Genomic DNA, 26,124 nt, shown 5'->3' on the forward strand with positions numbered 1-26,124 from the left:
TATATAATATTATAAGAGATTATCTTCAAATTTATTCATAAGAATTTACGTTAAAAATGATATATGTACATAGTAACAAACTTATACTTACATGCTTATATATCATATATAAGCATGCATAACAAGTATTTTTTTTTTCTTCACAAGGAATGACTTAAATGAAAATACTTAGTTATCATAAAAATAAAAATAATAAATATAAACTATCAAATGTTATTTAAAAGATCAAAGTTAAAAAAAATGCACATAACTTTGGCAAATCTATACTTTGACAAACACAAGGTGGCTGACCCAGTGCTTATGGAAGTGTAGTACTCCCTATTTTTCCTAAATGTACTTGAAGGTACTGTGTGTAACCAAATTTATTAGACATAAATTTATTTGAAAAATTGCTAACAACACACTGTTAAACAAAAATTTATTAAAAATTACAGAGTAATATGAAAGAGAAACATTAATTTAGATGTGAGAAAAAGAAAAATTTACATAATATTTGTAATTTTTAATTGGTTTTAGAAAAAAAAAAAGTGGCAAAAATAGTGTATTAGAGAGTTAATTAGTTACCATTCTTCAAATTTGTATATATCTCAAACAATTCACCAAAGCAAAAGTAATTTGACTTAATTTCTAATATTTATTTTAAAGCTATACCTATTCGAATGAGCGTTGAAGTTAAATCAACTATTCGTGACAAACAGTGAGTCCCATTCAAGTCTCTATAAGACTACAATAAAGTGTAAGCATCAAAATCTATGCCCAAGACCAGTGAATTTATATCATCACAAACAACATATGTGATTCATGACTAATTCCAATTCAATACTAGTTCAATTTCCAAAACCAGAGTTTGATCTCCTTGTGTATTCTGCGACTAAATGAGCAAGAGATGAAGATTTATTCTTAAGCAGTTTCTTTGGTGAATCATATTCCTCAATAAGCCCTGCAGGATCAATATGAAGAAAAATAATATTAATATTTATGATGAGGAAAAGAAGAAAGAAAAGGTGACAAAAAAAAGAAGGGTAAGAAAAAAAGTTATGCTCACCTTGATTTAGGAACAGAACCATGTCACTATCAAGGATTGAAGTTATCCTATGAGCAATGGTAATGACTGTGCATCCTGAGAAATGTTGCTTAACTGTTTGCTGAATAATATTATCTGTGGCTGCATCAACTGATGCAGTAGCTTCATCTAGAATCAAGATCTTGCTTTTCTTCAGTAGAACGCGGCCAAGGCAGACTAACTGCCTTTGACCCATACTCCAATTTTCTCCATTCTCAGTAACTGCAAAAACTCATAATGATAAGTAACACATTCTTATTTCTAATTTCTTACTACACTTAGATATATAACTGTGACTTGTAACACAGGTTATATATATATATTCAAAGTTTCGAGGAGTCTAACCCATGGAATCAAGCTTCCCTTCTTTTTTCCTTACTTCCTCTCCAAGTTGGCACATATCTAAGGCCTGAAATATAAAATAAATTAACATGTATGTATGATTTGCATCAAAGAGACAAGTTGTTATATTAACTACATAGAGGGAGAGCTTTGCTGCCTATAGTAACTCTACTCGGCTCAAACAGGATTATCTCCAATGGAGAATAGCTGTGGTCTAGACAAAAAAAGAGTCAAGTTCTTCATAGTGTCATATAAGCTACCAAATTACCTCCCAAATCTGTTCATCTGTGTACTCTTCCAGTGGGTCCAGGTTGCTTCTTACAGTCCCTTCAAACATTGTTGGATCCTGAGGAATAATGCTTAGTCTAGACCGCAAATCATGAATTCCAATCAAAGAGATGTTGATGCTATCTATCAATAATTGTCCAGCAACAGGTTCAATGAGCCGGAATAGTGTTTGAACTAGAGTTGATTTTCCACTTCCTGTTCTTCCCACAATACCAGTTTTTGCTCCAGCAGTAAAAGTGCAAGTAAGACCGCGTAAAACAAGAGGCAAGTGAGGAGCATATCGAACCTGTTTTGAACACTTTATCATTTAGGGTGTATACCATATAAAAACCAGGACAGACTCGCAACCGAGAGAATAATATAATCGTAGGCTTCAATTTAGAATATAACAAATGAATAACCTTTGAAATGTACCTGTAAATCCTGAATATGAACCTCTCCAAATGATGGCCATGAATGATCTGGTTGATGGTCTTTTATTACAAGAGAAGCTTCACTTGGGATGGAGGTGTATTGGAGTATTCTTTCAACAGATATAATTTTGTTCTCCACATTGCAAAGAAACCAGATTATTTTAAATTGTATTGAGTTTAGATTTAGTCCATATGTCACAGCCAACCCCGCAATGCCTTCACAAAAACAAAATTGAAGTAAATAAGGAATGGAGTTTTATGCTTAGTGTCTTAAAGATTAAGGTACGACCAGTGAATATATATATATATATATTTGAAGCACTCACCAGGAGTAGTAATTGAATTTGGAAAAGAAATCAAGAAAACCAAACAGCAGGCAAATGTTAAAGTGGACAAAAAATCCAATCTGAAACACAGCCACTCTATTGCAGTACTACTGTACAATTTGGGTTGGGAATATCTGTCTATCAATTTCATATTTATGTCATTAAACCTTGATTCTTGCTCAAAACTTCTTATGGTTGTTGCTCCAGAAATTGTTTCAGAAAAATGTTGTATAACTGGAGCTTGGCATGTACCAACTAATCGTGCCAATTCCCTTGCTGATGCAGAATAATATCGCTGCATTGAATGAAGCAATCTGTTAGTATACATAATGATATTGTTTGCACAATAATATCGGTCAAATTCATTTTTTTTTCTTTTTCTTCCTCTCTAAACTTCAAATAATGTGATGAAATTAACCGCAATACTTAATCAATGAGGAAAACGTGTACCTTGAAAAATAAAATAGGATGGATGAAAGTCAAAATCAAATTCATTTGGTGACATTTGATGTTAGTGGCATATATGATATAGGATTATAGCTTCGAAATTATTTAGGAAACTACCTGGTACCATATACATGCTGCCATGACAGGAATCAATACTATTAACACCTGCCATGTGGCTTGAGACATCACCACAATATTTCCAAAGAGTTGAACTACATTGAAGGTAACTCCCCAAAATAGATTTCCAATGCTCATATCTAGTGTGCTTTGATCTGTTGAAGCCTGAAACAAAAGGCATACCTAATATTTAGACAACAATGGCATTAAAGAATAATGCACTAGCCATATGATCAGGTAAATAATTTGTCTATTCAAATTAAATTATAAACATATTATGACATACTCTGTTAAGGATTCGCCCACTTGGGGTGGCATCAAAAAAAGATATTGGTGCTCGAATAAAGCAGAAATGCATTTTATTGAAGAGTGTAGTGGCTGTCTTGTATCCAGCTAATACAGCAAGAAATGCTCTGAAGAGGGTGAAAATGGAACTTCCACTTGCCAAAGCAACATAGACAACCATAAGTGTAACACTGTCAATATCAGGTTCTGCTGTTTCTGAAACAGGAGTTGCCAAAGTCATCCAATAATTGCTTGCTATCTGAAAAAACACAGTGAGTGTCTGTGAAAGTAATATGAAGGGTAAAAGAGCTCCCCCATAAGCTGATGTTATGTATTTCCAGTAGACTCTAAACCCAACTCGACCTGTTTCGCGTTCTTCTTCTTTAACAAGTTGGCCTTTGGGCTCAACTGCATCATCTGACTTGTCACCTTGATCATCTATGTTTTCCACATTGTTCTCAAGTTCAAAATCACTTAGCAAATTTGTGTCATCCTTGGAGATACTTGATGTTTTAAATGTTGGTTTTCTTTCTAAGGACTTAATTGAAGACAAAGCTTCTCTATGTGCACCTACAAGTTCCATAAAATCAGTCCCTGCCCTGAGAATGTCATTGTATTTTCCTGATTGAGTAATCCTTCCTTCTCTCATGACCTAAACAAATTGTATGCAAGCGTCAAATATGTAGTAAATTGACTAAATGCATATATTTGGATTTTTGAGTAAGAAATCTATGAATCACTCACCAATATTAGATCAGCATCAGGTAAGAACTCTACTTGATGAGTGATGTATATCACAGTTTTTGATTTTAAAAGGCCTAGCAAGCATTCCTGATACAGTGTAGTGTAAATGTAAAATCAGATGAGTTTGTCCATCCAAATGCAAGACAAAACTAGTGTAATTGTATAGATGTATCCATGTCCACAATATACAGTTGAAATCTATAGAAATCAGATTCATAGAGTTCCAGGAGACCTTATTATACAAGCCCATAACAATGGAAAGAAGGATTTATTTTTAATTTTTATACACAACTTTTGGAGACATCCAAACTCACTCACTCAGTTAATTTTGAGTCACTTCGATAATACATTGAACTAAATACTCTTTAAAGTTCAGAATGTCTAGAAAGGTTCAAAGATTGTGTAAAAAATTTGGAAGTCTTAAATTAGCTTACCAATAAAAACAACTAGATTGCACGGAAAACAATAGAGTTTAGAAAAACAATAGTACCTTAAAAAGATGTGATCCTGTATGAGCATCCACAGCACTGAAGGGATCATCAAACAGATATATGTCAGCATCTTGGTATAGAGCACGGGCTATTTGTACTCTTTGCTTCTGTCCACCACTCAAATTGATTCCCTTCTCTCCAATAATTGTCTGATCACCAAACGGTAGAATCTCAAGGTCTTTTGTCAAGGAACATGCTTCTAGCACCTTCTCATACTTTTCCCTGTCCATCTCTTTACCAAATAATATGTTGTCTTCTATCTTTCCACTCTGTATCCATGGCGATTGAGCAACATAAGCCTTTGTTCCACACACCTTCAGTGTCCCAGATATCTTTGGTACTTCACCTATTATACAAGAAAGTAAACTAGACTTGCCTGATCCAACAGTACCACAAACAGCAACCCTCATACCATGAAAAACTGTGAGATTTATATTTTTCAATGTTGTATTAGGAGAAGATATATCCCAAGAGAAATTTCCATCTACTACTTCAATTGCTATATCAGAACTACCTGGTGGAAGTTTCTCTACTACATCAGTCTGCAAGTCATCTAGACGAAGAAATGATACTATCCTATCAAGGGAAACCTTAGTTTGTGTAATCATTGAAATTGTGTCAGGAAGACTATAGATGGGCATTTGAAGAATTCTGAATGTTGCAAGTGCTGATAAGACCTTGCCTGATTCAAGTGGGATTCCAACAAGAACACAAGTACCGAAAGTAACCACAGCAATAAAAGTTGGCGCATTATGGAAGAGAAATCTAATAACTGCTGTGCCAACTAGAAATTTTTTTAGCCATGTCTCCTCAGTCTTCCTAAGCTCAATAATCTTTGATAAGAACTTCATCTCCCATGCCTGCAATTTTAGAATCCTCATGCTCTTTAGAATCTCAGATGTTGCCTTCATTCTTTTATCTTTGAACTCCATTACCTTACTTTGGAACTTTTCTTGCAATGATGACACAGGAAGGTTTAATAACATCACAATTACAGTGGCAGCAAGAGCAGCTATTGAAGCAACCCCTACACTCCTATATAGAATTAACAAGGCCAAAGAAACTTGCAGAACACACATCCATGGATCATGCATGTACCAACAAAATTCACCAATCCTTGCAGCATCAACAGTCAATAGGTTGATGATTTCACCACTACTGCGACCCTCCTTCCATTGACATGAAAGAGTCAAACCTTTAGCATAGATCATTGCCACCAACATTGATTGCATCCTAACTCCAACCTGTTGGAACCTAAACATCCAATGCCTCTGTGAAAGACACTCCACAATCTTTGCAGCGACAAATGCTACAGTCAAAACATATCCTTCATTTTTAAATTTTTCTTCCCCATTGATGTATTGAACAAGGATGTCAATAAGATAGGGTCCAACATAAGAAGCAAATGTGTATAAGAATGCAAATAAACCTGATAAGAGAACCCCTTGCCATGTTGACAAGAATAACACCTTCACCAGCTTAAAAGTGGTCACTCTCCTAACACTACCACACTCTGACTCAAGTTTGTTTCTAAAAGTTGGGAAAGTCCCATAAGCACTATCATCAGTAGCTAGCAGTGGAAGGTCCTCATGGTCTAAAGTCTTCTCATTGCCTAGAGTTATTAATGGACTAACCCAAGAGAAAGTGAGCATGCTGAAAAATCCAGCATTTGAATAAAGGGTTAAATTTTCATTTCCACTAGTCTTATTGGGAGCACAATTGTTGCTTACACTGGAGTCACCATTCAAAAGGGTCTCTTCAAGTGGGGCAAGTTTAGTCACATTGTTAACAGAAAATGCCACATAACATAGAAAAAAACCCATAAAAATGGAACCAGTGTCAGAAACAAGGAATATAATTGGCAAGAAAATATGGTTCCCATAGACAACAAAGTCTATAACAAGGCAACAACAAGAAACAAAGGCAAAAACCCAGCTCCAAATTTTCAACAAACATGGGAAACTCGGTTCATGTGCTTTGAACCTTTTAGAATGCAAATAAGCACAAACAACACCCCAAACAACTGTTCTGAGAGCCAAACCAGAAACTGTGACAAACTCCTGTAAACCATGATGTTTATTATACAAATAAAAGTAGGTTACTATGCACAAAACAAGGTTGAGTACACAAATAACTACGCCAGAAACCAAACTGTGTTTATAGTACAAGAAACCAGTACTATGGAATTCATTTCTTTCATTCTTTCCTCTATGATCCACTCGGACTTTCTTCCATATCCAAAACACAAGAAACACCAGTAACAACACTAGGTGTAGTGAAGCAGACACCCCACGTGTGAAAAAGGGTTGAAGGAAAAACTCAGCTACATGGTGCATTATGGAAGAAGAATAGTGAGAGAAGAGTAAGAATATGACAATACCTTACATTTAAAGAAACAAAAACAAGTAAGAAGCTTCACTTTGGGTTGATTTTTCGGGGTAAAGAAGAGTAAAGGTTGACTTGTTGACTTTGAAGTTAGAATTATTAAAAAAAAATAAAGGTGGCAACTGACAAGTGAGTGACTGATGTCTGAGAGAGAGAGATAATTGGGACTTTGGAAGAGGGCGTTCAAGATAAACACCAAGTTAGAAGAACGGTGAATTTCATTTTTGATGGTCGGAAACTTTGGAAGATGATGATGTTGGCTATTAAGGCAAGATTTCTTTTCAATGGCATATGAATGTCCACCTTGGGCAGAGAGCTAGAATCATATCTTATATATAGTTCAATTTAATTATTGTTGGAGTCAATCAGGGGAATCACGTCTTGTGTATTATATTTATTTTAATATTAAAGAATACCCCTTTGAAACCATTATTACATATTGTTTTAATGTTTGTTTTAGTTGAATAAAAAAGCTTTTTGAATTTCTTATAATAGTCGATTGTACCTATAAGAAAAGCTTCTAATGTTGTCTAATATCGTATCTTTTTCAAAAGGTGTACCAAATATTTTTATATATATAGAAGTGAGCTTATAGAATTTCTTAACTGAAATTAATAAATTTCACATTTCTTAATAACGTCAATGCAGAAAAATTATTAGGCAACTTTATAGGATTTTGTTAAAACAAACCGCATAAAAATTTAATCTAAATTTATTGAAGGTTTTTTTTTTTTTTTAAACTCAAGCCTTTATTAAGTAACATTTTAAGTGGGATCCAATTATATATCACCAATTACATTAAAGTTCAAATATAGAAATGGAACCAAGACATAAATGCGAGTATAATGGATTTTAATAATTAAAATTAATGTAAAAGCATAAATTGCAAGAGAATATTAAAAAAAATCTCTCTCTTCTCTTAAAAAACTACCTCTCAAATAGGAAACATTTTTGCATAAACCATGGAATCCAAACCAATAGTGTATAAATTATATAATTTTTAAAAAATTTAATATATAGTGCAAAACGAATGATTGAGATTACATGAACACAAATAATCAATAAACAGGGCTAATTTGGATGAACAAGGTTAGTGAGATTAAATTAGTGACTATTGCAAGGACTTCACATGGCTCCAAGACATCATTTTCTTTGCAAGCAAATGGTTTTGAACATGTTTGTCGTATTTGGTCTAAGTATCTTTGCTCTTTTCAATTTCAATGCACGCGTTTTGACTAACTTTTGCTTGTTCTTTGTTTGTGTGTGTATCTAAGAAAGCGTCCTACAGTCCCATAAATTTGAAAGATCTGAAAGTAAAAGTAAGTTATATTGTATAATAAATAATATTGATATAAAATAAATTATCAAATTATACAAATATGAGTAATTATTTTTAAAATTATTATTAATATACAACTATTTAAAAATACATAATTTTTTAAAAAATAAGACAACAAATCGGATTAGGATCGATGACCAAGAATATAATGGAAACCTGTCTCCAAAACCTGGAATATTTTTTTTGTTGTTTTTACTATTTCTATCATAAATTCATAATGTGCTAATTTAGGTGGTAAAATCGGATATCATATATTATATATTATATTTTTTATCTTTTATTTTCTTTGTATACACATCTTAAAAATACGCACAAAATATAAAGGACGCCTAAAGTGAAGCATATCAAAACACTTTCCGTTTTTAAAATTACTTTGATATCTTTTTAAAGACTTTCCTGTTGGAAAGTGTTTCCATTTTTAGACCCGAAAAAAATTAATCTATAAAAACTTAAAAATATTTCCTAAATATTATGTTTAAATGTAAAATAACTTTTTCTAGAAGAGCTCCACTGACTATATTTAATTTTTTTTTCCACAAAATTTTCTAAACGAGTAATTATTACATTGTTAAACAAGTCCTGTTTAGTGCTTCAACTTTCTTTTTGGAGAAAGCAATCCAAAGACATTAAAATATGATAAATATGAAAAGAAAATTAGGAGTTGATGTCTAAATGAGAGGTTAATCTTAATTGTCATTCTTGGGCAAAGGAGTTGTTTGTCGATGATGGTTTATTTTAGTTAATGTTATTAATACTTTAAGTACTTCTTAATATTCATATTATTAAACCAGAAATATTTATGAAGAAAAATGAGATATTCAAAATTTATTTCAGCTGTATACTTTTTGAGGCTAAATTCATCCTTGAATAATCTTTGTTGGGTTGTTGCATTTAATAAAATCAATTTCCTAAATATTAGTCAATTTGCAGGGTACACTTCCTTAATCTTAAAGCTGACACAATAAGTTTTCTTCTTGTTATTTAAAGTGTACAATATTATGATATCCTAATAAATACGAAGAAGACAAAGTGATGATTACCATTGTAATTTCCCCAACTTGTTATCATTCAACCAAAAAGAAAGAAAGGAAAAAGATAATCTCTTATTTTGGTTGGTCAAAACTGGAATTGGACCTCGTGGTATACTCAGCAACAAGTTGAGCAAAAGATGCTAATTTGTCCTCTAGCAATCTTGTTGGTGAATCATACTCCTCAATAAATCATATAAAAACGTACATAAAAGAATTTCAGGTCAAACAAAAATGTAACATAACAGGTTTTCTCACCTTGATTAAGTAGTAGAACCATATCACTATCAATGACAGAAGTTATTCTATGTGCAATGGTAATAACTGTGCAATCAGAGAAATGTTGCCTAAGAGTGTGCTGAATCAAATTATCTGTGGCTGTGTCAACTGATGCAGTAGCTTCATCTAACACCAAGACCCTACTCTTTTTAAGTAGCACCCTACCAAGACAAACCAATTGCCTTTGACCCATACAAATTCTCACCATTCTCACTAACTGCAGCATCCATTTTTACATAACCGAAAAGCTCATTACAAAAATATATGTAAATATGTAATATATATTTATATTCAAGAAATTAAAAAGACAAACCGGTAGAGTCTAGCTTTCCTTCTTTTCTTCTAACTTCATCTCCAAGTTGACACTTATCAAGGGCCTATATAAAAGAATGTGAGTGAGTGAAGGCACTACTAATTTTAGGAACAATAATAAGTCCAATAATTTGGATAGAACTGAGTCTTTGTGTGTATTTGTGTGACCGATGAAATCAACATACCTCCCTAATTTGTTCATCTGTGTACTCTTCAAGTGGGTCTAGATTCTTCTTGCAATGCCTTCAAACATGGTTGGATCCTGAGGAATAATGCTCAGTCTAGACCTCAAATCATGAAGTCCAGTGGAAGAGATGTTGATGCCATCAATCATAATTTTCTCAACAGTAGGCTCAACAATTCGGAAAAGTGTTTGTATGAGAGTAGAGTTACCACTTCCTGTTCTCCCAACAATTCCAGTTTTTAGTCCTCCATGGAATGTGCATGTTAGGCCATGCAACACAAATGGCATATGTACAGCATAACGTACCTTCATCAAATGTATATATATCATCATTACAAATGTAGCACCAAAATCAAGTACTAGACTATTTATAATGATTCACATTTAAATGTCTCTAGATCCACATTAATTTTAATGCTACTAGTTGTAGTTTTTGTATTAGATCCATGTTTCCGGGTCTCCCAATATGAACATATTACAAACTTGCTATTCCATGACTCCATGCCATATCTTGCATACGAGGCACACATTTTTCCGTTCAGAAGCTAACTTCTAACCACGAAGGATAAAACACCTTAGCTCAAGTTTAGCAAACTAATAACAAAATGTAAAAATAATAACTCCAGTTACCTGCAAATTGTGAATATCAATCCTGCTTATGATGGCCAAGAAGCATGCGGCCGGTTTTCCTCTACAACAAGCGGAGGCTCACTAGGAATGGTAGTATACTGAAGCATTCTTTCTACTGATATAATTTTGGTCTCCAAGTTGCACAGTTCCCAAATCATCCATGATTGTATAATGTTCAGATCAAGGCCATAGGTTACAGCTAAACCAGCAACACCTTAGAAAACAAGCATGTTCCAATGCCCCTTTACATAAACAAACATACTTTTGACTGGTAAACAAGATACGGAATTTGACTTTTTTACCTGAATTTATGACTCCATGTGGAATAGATATCAAGAATACCAAGCCAAAAACAAATGTGATAGACGACAACATGTCTAATCGGAAGCACAACCATTCCATAGCACCAGCACTATTGAACTTGTGGCGAGAATATCCATCCATCAGTTTCATATTTATTTGCTGAAATCTTGACACCTGATCAAAGCTCCTAATGGTTGATGCACCTGAAATTGTTTCAGAAAAGTGTTGAATGACAGGAACTTTGCATACTCCAACTAAACGTGATAGCTCCCGAGCTGATGGTAAATAATATTGCAAGGACACAAAAGGAACTTCCTATGGCCAAAGCTACATAGACAAGTATAAGCATACTTCCTCCAACAGGTGGCTCAACATCTGTTCAGTTGGGAGTTGCCCAAGCCATCCAATAGTTGCTTCCAATTTGAAGAAGTTGAAACAAAATTTCAGCCAGCAATATGAATGGTACAAGTGCTCATCCTCCATGTGCTGCTGTGATATATTTCCAATAGACTGAAAAACCTACTTTACCTTTCTCCCTTTCTTCTTCTTGAACAAGCTAGCCTTTTGGATCACATTTATCATCTTTTCCACTATTTTGCACATCTTTCTTTACTTCTCTTTCATCAACACCATGAGAAAGAGAGATGCTTACATCCTGTTCTATACTTGTTTTCTCAGATACTTTCCCTCCATCTAGTGAATCAAGAGCAGACAAAGCTTCATTATGAGCACCAACAAGTTCCATAAAATCAGTGCCGGAGTTGAGCAGATCAATGTACTTTCCGCATTGGACAATTTTCCCATCTTTCATGACCTAAACAACAAGGCATAGTTTCATATGAAGTTTATGAAAGAAAATGAGCAAATTCTATTTGAATTAATAACAACACAACTCTTAAAATTGCTTACCAAGATAAGGTCAGCAGCAGGTAAGAACTCCACTTGATGAGTGACATAAACCACTGTCTTTGAACTTAAAAGGCCCAGCATGCAATCCTGCCTTACACAACAAATTAAAAGGATATTTAATACAAAGGTCATGCTATTAGAAGAACCACATTTGACAATTGTTATTAGAATGATTCGTAGTTTGTAATACATAATAAAAGAAACATAATATGCTGATAACAAAGTCTATATTGCAGGTCACCAAAAGAAAAAATGAAAGTGAGTTACCTTAAATAGGTGAGATCCCGTACGAGCATCCACTGCGCTAAACGGATCATCAAGTAGATATATATCAGCATCTTGGTATAGAGCTCGAGCAATTTGTATTCTTTGTTTCTGTCCACCACTCAAATTTATTCCCCTCTCTCCTACAATTGTTTGATCTCCAAATGACAAAATATCTAGATCCTTCTTTAGGCAACATGCTTCAAGGACCATCTCATACCTTTCCTTTTCCATATCCTTGCCAAACAATATATTATCCTCTATCTTGCTACTTTGTATCCATAGTGACTGAGCCACATAAGCCATTGTTCCACACACCTTGAGCATCCCTGATTTCTTTGGTACTTCTCTTGTTCTTGTTGGGGAAACACTAGTCTTCAAATCCCTGACCTGCTGTGATGACGTCTCTCTGGTTGTCACTGACATGGAGAGAGTACCTGCAAAAGGCACTCCGATACTGAAGTCAAGATCCAATTCTGAGTAATAAGTAGTATTTAATAATGAAAAGTTAACCCTTTACCTGTACTTCCTACCTTCTTTTTATAGGCTTTATTATGGGCTAATGGGCCTGATGAGTCAGCCTTAATTTTGGCCCTTTACTTAAAGTAGATAATGCTCTGATTATTACCTTTAATTGAGTTAATTACCTTTTAATCCTGATAGCCAGATATTCGGCCAAACTGGGCCGAATAGGTATTCGGTTTCCTTCTCCTATATGTAAGACCGAACAGTTCCCTATCTAGTACACTAGTCCCCCAAGCCCGAAGAGGTACGATGTAAGAGCTTTTAAAGACGGACAAGTATCAAACAGATAGATAAGGGGGTATTCGGTTTATTAGGAGGGCTGAATACCAAGGGGAATAATTAGTTTAAATGGCAAACAGGAATACCGAGGAGGTATTCGGTTTGAAGATATCCTAGCTAGGCCGAATAGGGTATTTGGTTAAAGTACTTGTAACCTTTTTTGGTGAGCAGTGGTGCAAATTAAGGGGTATTCAATTTTTCAAAAAAGTCTTATAGATTGAAAATAAAAGATAAATCATAAATAATAATAAAAAGATCATTCTAGGGTTTTTTTGATATGTGTGCACTAGACGAAGAGGTGCCCGCTCTTAATCGTTGATTTGGAAAAGATCTAACGTTTCAGAGGGGAAGTGACCCTTCGTATTCCCGACCTCTCCTTTCCTATAAGTATCTGGTGGTCCAGGTCTTTTGTTCTCCACTTTTTCTCTGAGCTGAATAGTATTCATTGTTGTTTCAAACCGAAGGGTACTTAAATTTCTGTCTTTCAAACTGACTACTTGTGAGGTACGCTTTGTTTTCTTTTCCTTTCCTTATTTAAACCATGGTCGGATCCTTAGAATGGGAGGACTCGTTGTCGGATTCATCAATGCCGACTAGTGTCAATGATCAGAGCGTTGATAGAACCGAAGGGGGGTGGAAATTTGTTCAAGGCTGAATAGGGTAACCGAAGAGGTAGAAACTCATCTTAGAGAATGTAGTGACGAGGCCGAATCATCTGAGTCAACTGACTCTGACTCTGCTGAGCTTCTTCCAAGCATGAGTCCTCCTAGGGAAAGACCAATATTCCCTCCTTGTACAGTTCCTGGATATGAGTGGGTACATGGTGAAGTAGCCGCCTACTTCTCTCGGTTTAATAAAAATAGGAGTCTTCAATCTTTCGTGGACCATTGTGATATTTCACTATGGGAACCTTCTGATCCCTATCCCATATCCATTGACCCTTGCCGAGGGGATGAAACCGAGAACCCTGAATTTGTTTTTGTAGGGGGTGCTAGGATGGCCAACACCTTCTTTGTATATGAATATATGTTTAGAGAACTAGGTATAAAATTGCCCTTTGATGACTTTTAAATGGGAATATTAAGGGTTTTAAATGTAGCACCGACGTAACTCCATCCGAATGGGTGGGCGACTATCCAAGCCTTTAGAGTACTATGTAAATTTCATTACATAGAACCTAGTGTATGCTTATTTCTTTACTTCTTCTGTACTCTTCCATCAGACTTGGCAAGATGGATATCTTTAATAAGGCAACCAGAATTGCCATTGTTTAAGCCCTATGCTTCGTCTTTCAAGGGTTTTAAGACCGGTTACTTCAAAGTAATCGTCCACCCTGTAGGTTGGAATTTTTTTTTTATAGTAAAAATAATCCCCTTTTCCCTTTCCACTGGACCCGAGTACCTCGCCGGTACGACTGGATTCCTGAGGACTTGTTATCAGCTAGGGAGTTGTCGGCTTTGGATTATTTGAAGTCTCTACCCCGAGAACTTCCTGCCCGACATATACTTTTAGTGTTAAAATCTCCTCAACCTCGCCTAGACATGGAGGGTACGTTTCGTTTCCATACTTGATTTTTAATTAAATTTGTATTGATTTGACTTGTTGTTTTTATTGCAGGTCTGATAGCTCAATGAGGTGTTGATGTGCCAACCTTTCGTCATACTTTGAAGAAAAAGATACCGGAAGGTACACCAATTGAGGAGCATCGACACCCTCAACTTGATCATCTTCCCAATGTGTCTGAGCCTCGTCCTCCTCCTCGAGACCTAGTCCTTATGGAAAATCAAACCAAGAAGCGCAGGGACAAAGGCAAAAGCAAAGAACCCGAGAAGGAGAGAAAAAGAAAACATGCCCATTCGGGTGTGCCTGTATAAGGGGGCGCGCAAGCAAACCCGAACCGCTATTACAAAAGGGGCCAGTAGTTCCTCCCACTTGGTAGTTCCTATTGTTATGCTTACCGAGTCCTTCTTGGTGTCTGGTACACATATTGGCCGGGTAACTGCTCCTGATTTGCTGTCTGATTCGGGGAAAGAATTAGTCGACAGCCTAGACCTTGAATCTCTCTGGCACTGTTTTGCGAAGCTACAAGTGCGATCGATAACTATGCTTCGAAGGTTAGTTGTGGATCCTATTCTTGAGATGAAGAATATGCAGAAAGCGTATTCGGCTTCTCAACAAGCTTTGGCTGAAAGCAGAGAGACTCAAATCAGTCTTGGCGAGACTATTCAATCAGTAGAAGCTGAGGTGAGTCAATATAAAGAGCACTACCGCATCGTGGAGGGTCGAGTTCAGGCGACCAAGGAGGCATTGATGGTCAAGGAAGAGGAAATGGAGGCGCTGAGGATGAAGTCTTCACAGATGGAGGAGGCCTTAAGGGCCAAATCAACCGAGATGGAAGAAGCCTTGGCACGTGAAAGGCAAAGGGCTGAAACTGACATGAAGGCTTTTGCCGAGAAGTGTTCACAACAAGTTGCTTTTGAACATGAGTCTGGTTTCAATCATGCCATTCGTCAATGCCATGGATTCTGTCAAGTCTCGGCTAATTTTCATTTTGATATTACTAAAGACTTCTTCGGCGGCAAGTTCATACCATATAATGAAGTAGATGATGATGTGGAACTTGACGCCGAAGCCCCTAGCCAAGCTGTCCAGAATGAAAACAATCCTACTCCCAAGGGCCCTGGACCGGATGCTGGGGAAGGGCAAACATAGGACTATCGTTTATAATTTTCTTTGTACTTTTGGGCCAATAGTGCCCCAATTTTGTAGCCCTTTTAAGTGAAATACAATTTTAACTCGTTTCCTTCTAAGTTCTCTTTATATAACAATTAAATTGAATATTTCTCTTTCGTTTCTCGGCCAAGTAGGGATACTCGGGAGAATTAATTCAACTTTAGCCAAATGATACTTGGAATTTTAATAATGATTCGTCCTTGGCCGAGTAGGGGTACTCGGGAGGGAAATTAATCAATTCAACCTTAGCCAAGTGGTACTTGGGAGGGAATTTTAATAACAATTCATCCTTGGCTGAGTAGGAGTACTCGGGAGGGAAATTAAATAATTCAACTTTAGCCAAGTGATACTTGGGAGGGAATTTTAATAACGATTCATCCTTGGCCGAGTACAGGTACTCAGGAGGAAAATTAAATAATTCAACCTTAGTCAAGTGATACTTGGAAGGGAATTTTAATAACGGTTCTTCCTTAATCGAGTAAGGGTACTCGGGAGGAATTAGTGATTCATCCTTGGCCGAGTAGGGGGTACTCGGGAGGGAAATTAAATAATTCAACCTTAGCCAAGTGATACTTGGGAGGAAATTTTAATAACAGTTCATCCTTAACTGAGTAGGGGTACTCGGGAGGGAAATTAAATAATGATTCATCCTTAGCCAAATGGGGGTACTCGGGAGGGAAATAATTCAAAAGATTTGCTTGAAAGAAATCCATAACTGAGAAGAAGTGAGAAGAAATATTTTGTTGATAAGGTGCCTCGTTAAAAACCTTCCCAGGAAAACCTCTTTTCACTTTCTTTTAAGAAACCAAAACCTGAGCGAGGAAAAGAGTACACCGAATACAAATTACAAGTTTTTAACTAAAGTAATACTTCAAATGTGTAACATTCCAAGTTCTTGATATAAGTTTTCCTTCTAATGTCTCCAACTTGTATGCTCCATTGTCTAATCTTGCCGAAACTCGAAAGGGTCCTTCCTAATTAGCCGCTAACTTCCCTTCCCGTCCGTCTCGTCGTGCATCTCTGGTCACTCGCCATATCAAGTCATTCTCATAAAATTGTCTTGGGTTGATTTTAGAATTAAACTTCCTAACCATCATTCTTCTGCTAGCTTCGGTCATTATTGCCGCTTGATCGCGCACTTCATCTAGCAAGTCTAAGTTGACAGCTAGGGACTCGCCATTGGCCAATTCCTCAAAGTTCTCCCTTCGAAAAGATGGTTCTCCAATCTCAACCAGCACCATGGCATCAGTACCATAGGTTAACCGAAAAGGGGGTTTCTTTTGTGGTAGTTTGCGGCATATAACGATAAACCCATAATACCTCGGGTAGCTTCTCTGCCCATTCCCCTTTTGTCGACCCCAATCTTCTTTTTAATTCCCATAAGATGACTTTGTTTGCAGCCTCGGCTTGGCTATTGGTTTGGGGATGTTTGACGGACGTGACCCTGTGTTTTATGTGAAGCCCCTCTAAAAATTCATTGAATCGTCGATCTATAAATTGCAGCCCATTATCCGTAACCAATGCATGGGGGATATCAAAACGTGTAATGATATTTTTTCAAGTCAACTTTTGAACATTATTAGTCGTAATGGTAGCAAGGAGTTCGGCTTCAATCCACTTAGTGAAGTAATTCACAGCGACAATGAGAAATTTATATTGTCCCTTTGCCAAGGGAAAAGGACCGAGGAGGTCCATACCCCAAATAGCAAAGGGTTAGGGAGAGCTAATAGGGTGGAGGATGTCGGCATGTTGGTGCAGGTGAGGATCATGTTGTTGACAAGGGATGCATTTCTTTATAAACGCGTGGCAATCTTGGGCGAGTGTCGGCCAATAGTACCCAGCTCTGAGTATCTTTGTTATCATGGTTCGTTCGCCCGAATGGGTTTCACATATACCTTCATGAATCTCCCTCATGACGTAACTAGCCTGGTCATCGTCAAGACATTTAAGCATAGGTGTTGAAATCCCTCTTCTGTACAAGTCTTTGCCGAGGAGGAGGTATTTGGCTGAATGAATTCTTATCTTCTTAGCCGAGTCTGGATTATTTGGTAGACTGTTGTTGGTAAGGTATTGGATGATAGGGGTCCTCCAATTGTTAGGCATATTTTCTATGTCCATGCACTCTTGTTTAGTGATGCTAAGTTGGAGGATTTTTTGGTGAATCACACTTTACAATTGCCCAGGTTTCCTTTGGCTAGCAAGTCTAGCAAGCCTATCAGCTCGTTCGTTCATGTTTCTTGGTGTGTGCCGAATACATATTTCATCAAATTCATCTTTTATTTTCTTAAATTCTTGATAATATTGGAGCATAACTGAGTCCTTAACTTGATACATATCATTAACTTGTTCGGCCACTATTTTTGAGTCACTCCAGCCAGTAATGCGTTTAACTCACATCTCCTTTGCTAATCTGAGACCAGCTAATCGGTTTGATGATCCACTACCTAATCGGTTTGATGATCCGTCAACGTGCAGATCCCACATATCCGAAGTGGTTTGTTTTTGTACTGTGAATTCATTGACGAAGTCAGCTAGTACCTGAGCTTTAAGAGGGCATCGGTTTTCAAAGTAGATATCAAATTGTGAGAGCTCAATTGTCCATGCAACCAACCGATCGGCCAACTCAGGCTTTCTCAAAATTTTAGCCATTGGACAATCTGTGCATACAACCATCCGATGGCTTTGGAAATAATGTTTTAACCGACGAGTTGTATGGAGTAGGGCCAGTACTACTTTTTCCATCAACTGGTAGCAGATCTCAGGACCTTGGAGTGTTCGGCTTATGAAATATATAGGAGTCGGTTAAAACATTTATGTCTTGATCAAAATTCAGTTTTGTCAATACAGGCGGCTCTGCTAGCATATGCTTATATTGAATGAAGGCAGTTTCACACTCGTTGGACCAAGTGAACTTTTGAAATTTTTTGAGGAGTTCAATGAAAGGTCGAGACCTTTCTGCCATTATTGGTAAGAATCGAGCAAGGGCTACAATCCGCCCGGCCAGTCGCTGAACTTCCTTGACATTTCGAGGGCTACCCATGTCGATGATGGCTTGGCATTTGTCGGGATTAGCTTGGATGCCCCTTTCAGATAACATAAATCCCAAAAGCTTGCCCTCCGCGACACCAAATATGCACTTCTCGGGATTAAACTACATACCATGCTTCCTGGCCTCCCTGAATACCTCCCGCAGATGGGCAAGATGTTGTTCCAATACTGTGGACTTAACCACTATGTCATCCACATATACCTCCAGGCATTTATCCACTTGTTTTTCAAAAATTTTATTCATAAGTCTCTGGTATGTTGCACCTGCATTCTTCAAGCCGAATGGCATTACCCGGTAACAAAAATTTGCTTAGTCAGTGATGAATGCAGTTTTTTCCTCATCTGGTGGATACATTCGGATTTGGTTATATCCATAGTAGGCATCTAAGAAACTCAACATTTTGTGGCCTGTTGCACCGTCCACTAAGGCGTCAATGCTCGGGAGAGGGTAAGCATCTTTTGGGCATGCTTTGTTTAGATCCGTGTAGTCGGTACACATTCGCTATTTACCATTTGCTTTTTTTACCATGACTACATTGGCCAACCAGGTAGAATATCTGACTTCTCGGATAAAACTGGCCTATAGTAACTTAGCAGTTTCTTCTTTTACAGCTTTTGCTCTGTCGCCTCCTACTTTCCTTTTCTTTTGTGCCACTAGTTTTGCTACTTTATAAACCGAGAGATGATGACAAAGAAATGCTGGATCAATTCCGGGCATGTCTGAAGCTGACCAGGCAAATAGATCAGCATTTCGTATCAACATTTCGTGGAGCTCCTGTCTTTCTTGGCCAGTTAGGCCGACTCCTAAATAAGTAACCTGCTCGAGCTTCGGTCCAAGCTGAAAAGGTTGCTTACTTTCATTGGGCTCGACCCGACACCCTTCGTCAGTCCTAAGATCAAGCTCAATATCCAAGTTCTCCCCAAACCTAGGGGTGACAATGTTGACATCCCGTCCGTGTTATTGGAGTGGTTTGATGCATAGGCTTGCAAAATAGCACTCTCTCGCTGTCTTCTGATCAGCATGAACTGTGACTATTCAGTCCCTTTCGGATGGAAATTTCATAGCCAAATGTGGAGTAGATACTATGGCTTTAAGTTTGTTAAGGGATGGCCTGCCGAGTAATATGTTGTACGAGGTATTCGCGTGAACTACTAGGTACGTGACCTTGATGCGCTTTCCTTCATGCCCTGATCCAAATGAGGTATAGAGATCAATACAACCCCGAGTCTCTACCCGTTCTCCAGAAAAACTAAGGGTTCTCGGTATTCTTTAAGTTCTTCTTCTGGTATTCCCAGTTGCTTAAAAGTATTCCAGTAGAGGATGTTAGCAGAACTCCCCTGATCAATAAGTGTTTTCCGGACAGTGCAGTTGAGAATGTCTACACTTATCACCATGGGGTCGTCTTGTACAGGGTCCACTCCTTAAAAATCTTCATCGGTAAATGTAATAGGGGGATCCGAATCCTACTACCAAGTGAGATGTTGTTGACTGATCTGACTTGCCTCAAATGTCTCTTTCTGGCCGAATGGGTAGGTCCTCCCCCGGCAAACCCTCCAGCTATGGTACTAATGACCTTTTTAGTATACTTCTTACGTTCATTGTATCGTCTAGGTTGAGGTTCCCTGGACCTACTCCTCTGTCGTTCAAGTCTCTTGTCATCGTATCTCTTTGATGACTCAGGGTAATGGTCTCTTCCTCTATTGGATTGACTGACAGGATTTGTCTGCACAAAATCTTTTAAATGTCCTTTCTTTATTAATTCCTCTATTTTATCTTTCAGCGCTGTGCACTCTTCGGTGATATGACTCCTGTTCTGATGGTATCGTCAAGCCTTGCTTTTATCTGCCCGAGGAAGGGTGTTGGCACGTCTAGGCATTCTCAGTATTTCTGTGGTCAATGCTTGATCTAGTACTCTAGACCGATTAGTTTTGAGCGTAGTGTAGGAAGGATATTTGGGTCCCCTGGACAGCCTTTCAAGTTCATTTCTTCTCTCCTTATTTTCTTGCCTAAACTTGAAAGTTTCTCTCCTGTCTGTATTTTTTGAATTGGACCCCTGATCCATCCGTACCTGGTTTCGGTACTCATACAATTCCTCCATCTGCATATACTTGGCAGCCTTGCTTCTCAACTCGTCTAGGTCAACATGTGGTTTTTTGTAGATGCTGTTAACAAAAGCATAAAAAAAAAATTTCACGCAATGATTAATAGAGGTAGAAAAGTTTAAATTTAATTTAATTTCAAATTTAATAGGAGCTTAAGTAATATAAAGGTATCTTATTTTAATATAAATATATATATATATATATATAATTTAATGATTAATAAATTTAAGTTTTTGTAAATAATCATATCTGTATATATAAAAAATTATTTAAAATATTAATTTTAAAAAAATATTTTAACTATAAATAATATGTATCCTTTTTAAAGATGTAATGGGTTAGAATATTTTTTGTACTCTAAATTTATTATGTTGATGTTTAGTAAAAAAAAAATGTATTAAAATAATAAAAATTTAGTAAAATTATAATTTATTTGAAAATAACAGAAATAATATATTAATTATTATGAATTTAATATATAAACAAATATATTGGTGAAAAATTAAAAGTTTATATAAGATAACAAGAGAAATTTTACAAATATAAATATAAATATTTATAAAAAATATAAAATTTTATATTAGGTAAAAAAATAAAAATTAAATATCAATCATTATTTTCAAAATTTAGAAAAAAATTAACAAAAAAAAAACACAAAGTAAAATCATTGCACTAAAAAAATATAATATATCATCTTTATTATTAAACAATTTTAATATTTAAAAAATACACATGATAAGCCATGAAAGAAAGTAGTTATATTAAATGTTTTACTTCTTAGATACAATGCTCTCATTTATAATATAGAAGTTAATTGTATTATTAAGATATTAGTTTGAACCAAAATAATTTAACACAAAGGTTTAAACTTATTTAACTTTAAGATAATTTGTAACTTCATATTTTTTTGTTAATTTTACATAGTTTTAAATTATGTTTTAAAATACTATAACTTTTTAAATAGTTGCAATTCATTTTTAAAACTTTGCTATAGAATTTTTTTTAAAATACTTATGCAATAAATTTATAGAAAATAAAGATAACTAATATTAAAAAAAATTAATTAAAATATATATTTAATTCTATAAATGAAACTTGCTTATAAATTAATTTATATATTTAAAAAAAACTTATATTTTAGTCTTTCACAAATGTTTTTAAAGAAGTCTCATATTTTACTTCATACTTTTTAAATTAAAAGAATAAATAAAAATAGTGATAATAAAAAAGTAAAAAATAATTATAATTTTTTATAAATGTACCAAGATCATAAGAAAAAGATCTTTTGACTTTAGACACGATTCGGGAGACATTATCAAAATTTGAGATATTAAGATAATGATGATAAAAAAAAAAATACAAATTGTTATGAGAATATGATGGACCAAACAAACAGTAATAATTGAGAAGAAAATATCAGAAGTGATATTTACGTAAAGACGAATTAAGATATAAAATCTTCTCAGAATAATTTTTAATTGAATTTAAAGTGTAAAATAAAAAAATATTAACTTGTATAATGAAGCTAGACGTCATGAATTGAAAATATATAGAAAAAAAAATACGAAGTTTTTTTTTGAAAAATCTAAAATATTTTTTTGAAGATGAAGAAGAATGTCACCCAAAACTGATATAAAATATAACTATAATGATAAAAACAAAATTATACATAAATTCTCATATAAGAACTGATATATATTTTTTTTTTCTATTTATAAGAAATAAATTACAAGAATAAATTTTATATAAAAATTAAAAAATAATTTGAACCTTGTTGATAACGGAGCCACGTTGAATAATTATTTGACAAGTAGCAAAGAAAGTTAACATCCTAATAAGTATTATAATAATAAAAATAAAATTAAAAATAATTATTGTATAAAAATTGATATATAATTTTTTTACTTATAGAAATTAAATTACAAAAAGTAAATCTTATTTAAGGATTAAAAGTTTATTTAACCTTTTTAAAATTTTGTTATAGAATTTTTTGAAATCTTTTTCCAATAAATTTAAGGGAAATAAATGTGACTAATATTAAATAAAATTTTAATTAAAATATATATTTAGTTCTATAATTGACACTTAGTAATTAAAATTACATTTTAGGATTTTAACAAATATTTTATTATATACGTATGAAATCAATTTCCTTAACCCCTCGCATGTATTCACATGTTTAGCTCTCTACGTTTCAATGTGGGTGATGTAGCAAATTGAATTTCATCTTAGTCTTTCACGAATAAACATGTTAAATAGCTACATTTATGCTTATAATAACCGAAAAGAAATGAGTAAGTAAATCATGAAAGAACACATTGGAGTCCATTAAAAAAGTTCGGTGCTGAGATAATGGGCAACGTAATTGCTACACATTTGACAACATCTAATTCATTATAAGCATAGCCATAGAATTGTCATCAAACTGATGTGCTCTCAACAATGATAATTATAAAGAGGACACACTGCTAAACATGCAATTTGTGGATGATCAGTTCACAAGTTCATTTGAGACATGAGTTATGCAAGAATCATTCATGCATTGATTAAAGAGAAGCTAAAAATATTACAAGTAAAAGGAATACTAGCAAAACACACTCTTTTAAATACACTTTTTATGATTAGTCAAATTTTAAAAAAGTCAAAATAATTTTTAAAGAGTAATCAACTTATATAGCAAATATTTTGATTTTTAAAAAATAACTAATCAGATGAAATGTGTGTTTAAAAGAGTGTCTTCCCTAACATTTATCTTGTTGGTAAAGAAATCAAGCCACAGCCATTGTGGTAAGACGTACTAGTAAAAGAAACTTGTAATTAGGTAAGTATAGACATGCTTCTTGAATAGGTGACCTATGGGTGATGAATAATGGGAATCAAGGATAGTCCATTTTGTCTTTTTGCAGTTAACCCATATGACTCACTCATGTCAAGTTCTTCATGCTTGGTTCCATCAGGAAGCTTCCAATCAAAATGATAAAGCAACTGAGCAAGTGGCAGCTCAATGTCAGCTATGGCAAATGCAATGCCTGGACACATCCTTCTTCCAGCACCAAATGGAATAAATTCAAAGTTTGTGCCTTTGTAATCTATTGAGCTACCCAAAAATCTCTCTGGCTTAAAAGTGTTAGCTTCAGTCCAATACTTAGCATCTCTTCCAATAGCCCAAGCATTAATGAGGACCCTGGTCCTAGCAGCTACATCATATCCATTGATTTCACATTTTTCCTTGCTTTCTCTTGGAAGTAACAATGGTGTAGGTGGGTGTAGCCTCATGGTTTCCTTGATGACAGATTTTAAGTATATCAATTGGTCCATGTCACTCTCATCCACATGCCCCTTGCAATCAAACACCCTTCTCACCTCAGCTTGTGCTTCTTCCATCACCCTTGGATTTTTCACCATTTCTGACATGGCCCATTCCACAACTGCTGATGATGTTTCTGTTCCAGCGCTAAAGACATCCTGCAAATCAATGGACTAAGGAACTGTGATAGAAATAATATGCATGCATTCATAAGTTGATGTCATGGGCTGTTGAAGAGAGTTCTTTCTGACAAGTTCTTAATACACTAATAAAGAATTAATTAATGTAAAAAAGTATTAATTAATATTGATTTAAGCTGGTAATTAATGGTTAATACTACTACCTCTTTAGGTCAAATGCACCCACAACTACTAGTTTCCATGGAATGACTTTAAATTAATGTCATTCTCAAACAGTACCAAATTAGTGTACTAGATATGCCTATATGGGTGTGTGTGTGTGGAAGTGAGTGAGAAAACAATTCAATTTTAAATTTGTATTGAACTTTATGTCTTAAAGGTGTTGATGAATTCAAATTTTATTATTTTGTTCACTTTAAATGGCATTTGATGTCTAGTATATCAAAATTTTAAATGTAATTAGATATAAATTACAGTTCATTACATGATTTTTCCTATACTAGGCTTTTTCGTTTAGTTGCTTGATTAGCTTTAACTCCGATAACAATTCCTCTATTCGCATAGCCCATTAAGTATATATATGGTGTATAAAACATGTATTTATAAACTAACACACACATACACACATATACTAACCATGATGACAGCTTTGACATTGTCATCAGTTAAGGGATGTTCCAAGTTTTGCTGTTCCATGTTTTGCTGTTGAAAGTGTAAAAGAAAATCAACTAAATACTTTTTATCTGCTTCACACATGTGGCTGCTTTTCTTTTTCTTGTGTTCTTTAATGATCCTGTCCAATATTTCATCAATCTTCCGAAACAGTTTTTCAGACTTAGCCTTCACTCCACTGCACATTTGAAGCAATGTAATGGAAGGAAAGAGATCAGCAATACATAGTTCTCCAGCAAGGTGTATTCCTTCCTCAATAATGGATATTAACTCTTGCTGCGCCATTGATTTTTCACCAATAGCTGCTCTTGCTATTATTCCATATGTCAATGAGTAAATCTTCTCACTGAGATTCACCACCAATCCTTTACTTGAAGATATTGTTTCAATGAATGCTGACACCTCCTCTTCTCTTATGGACCTGAAAGATTGCACTCGCTTTGAGGATAACAGCTCTTCTGTGCACATCTTTCGTAGTTGCCTCCAATAGTCTCCATAGGGAGAGAAAGCAATGTCTTCTCCATTGTAAGCAATTTTGGAAGCAAGAGTTTGTGGCCTATTGGAAAAGATGGTATCATGTGTTTTCATTATCTCTTTGGCTATTTCTGGTGAAGAAACTATGATGTGTGATACCTCTCCTAGTTTTAGGTGCATTAAGGAGCCAAACTTGGTGGCCAAGTTTCTTAGTGTGTGATGAGGCAGAGTTGAGCCAAAAAGTTGGTGTAGGTTTCCTATGAGAGGGAGCTTCCATGGCCCTGGTGGTAAATTGGTGGTGGAGTTCTTAGATTTTGATCTTTCTAGTATTTTATGTAACGCCAAGAGAAGGAGAAAGGCAAATAAAACATTGAGAATGAAAAACTTGTCCATGGTGGTAGTCTTGTAAGTTGAGAGTAACTGTAGAGAAAGGTGTAAGTTGCAAGCACATAAACATTGGGTGCATGTGTTAAATAATAAATACTGATAATTGTCGTGTAGTAATGAAATTGTGTAGTCTCACAATTAATTGGTTGTTGCATGGTGAAATTAAAATTTCAAAGATGATATAACTAGAAAATTTCTGCTGAATGTGGCCGTATTCTAACGAGCATGGACTAATTTTGGTAAGTGCTGTAATTCCCTCTAGCTTGAAAACAATCCATATATGAATATTTATATTACCTAACGGCAT

At 35.2% G+C, this 26,124-nt stretch overlaps 2 protein-coding genes and 1 pseudogene across 13 annotated transcripts; all 3 read right to left on the minus strand.

Moving 5' to 3' along the window:
- Positions 1-619: 619 nt before the first annotated feature.
- Positions 620-6,884, minus strand: LOC113853693 (ABC transporter C family member 3-like). Of its 12 annotated transcripts, none has more exons than XM_027484218.1 (11): positions 5,801-6,884; positions 4,516-5,749; positions 4,026-4,112; positions 3,283-3,933; positions 2,997-3,161; positions 2,433-2,727; positions 2,108-2,322; positions 1,674-1,979; positions 1,409-1,472; positions 1,046-1,285; positions 620-940 (listed from the first exon to the last, which is right to left on the minus strand). In XM_027484218.1, exons 1-11 carry the CDS (start codon positions 6,850-6,852, stop codon positions 828-830), a joined length of 4,422 nt encoding a protein of 1,473 aa, XP_027340019.1. In that variant the 5' UTR covers positions 6,853-6,884; the 3' UTR covers positions 620-827. The 12 variants fall into 12 exon arrangements, with proteins under 12 accessions (XP_027340019.1, XP_027340017.1, XP_027340018.1 ...); XM_027484217.1 differs by adding an exon at positions 2,801-2,820 and having other exon boundaries at positions 761-940; positions 2,433-2,664; positions 3,303-3,933; positions 4,516-6,884; XM_027484219.1 differs by having other exon boundaries at positions 761-940; positions 1,674-1,690; positions 1,766-1,979; positions 4,516-6,884.
- Positions 6,885-9,343: 2,459 nt separating this feature from the next.
- Positions 9,344-12,491, minus strand: LOC113856081 (annotated as a pseudogene).
- An 11,199-nt stretch (positions 12,492-23,690) lies between these two features.
- Positions 23,691-25,784, minus strand: LOC113854623 (cytochrome P450 71D10-like). Its single transcript, XM_027485746.1, has 2 exons — positions 24,921-25,784; positions 23,691-24,302 (listed from the first exon to the last, which is right to left on the minus strand). Exons 1-2 carry the CDS (start codon positions 25,608-25,610, stop codon positions 23,691-23,693), a joined length of 1,302 nt encoding a protein of 433 aa, XP_027341547.1. The 5' UTR covers positions 25,611-25,784.
- Positions 25,785-26,124: the final 340 nt, after the last annotated feature.

Source organism: Abrus precatorius, unplaced genomic scaffold (assembly GCF_003935025.1).
Source record: "Abrus precatorius isolate BTA unplaced genomic scaffold, Abrus_2018 Scaffold11, whole genome shotgun sequence".
NCBI lineage: Eukaryota > Viridiplantae > Streptophyta > Magnoliopsida > Fabales > Fabaceae > Abrus > Abrus precatorius.

Bases quoted from the DNA above. Each gene is read 5' to 3' on its own strand.
- LOC113854623 (XM_027485746.1), bottom strand. From the start codon at position 25,610: ATGCACCTAAAACTAGGAGAGGTATCACACATCATAGTTTCTTCACCA. The intron at 24,303-24,920 runs GTTAGTATATGT...ATTGATTTGCAG, and splicing joins ATGTCAAAGCTGTCATCATG to GATGTCTTTAGCGCTGGAAC.
- LOC113853693 (XM_027484216.1), bottom strand. From the start codon at position 6,852: ATGCACCATGTAGCTGAGTTTTTCCTTCAACCCTTTTTCACACGTGGG. The intron at 3,934-4,025 runs GTGAGTGATTCA...CAATTTGTTTAG, and splicing joins CTGATGCTGATCTAATATTG to GTCATGAGAGAAGGAAGGAT. The intron at 941-1,045 runs GTGAGCATAACT...TTGATCCTGCAG, and splicing joins GGTTCTGTTCCTAAATCAAG to GGCTTATTGAGGAATATGAT.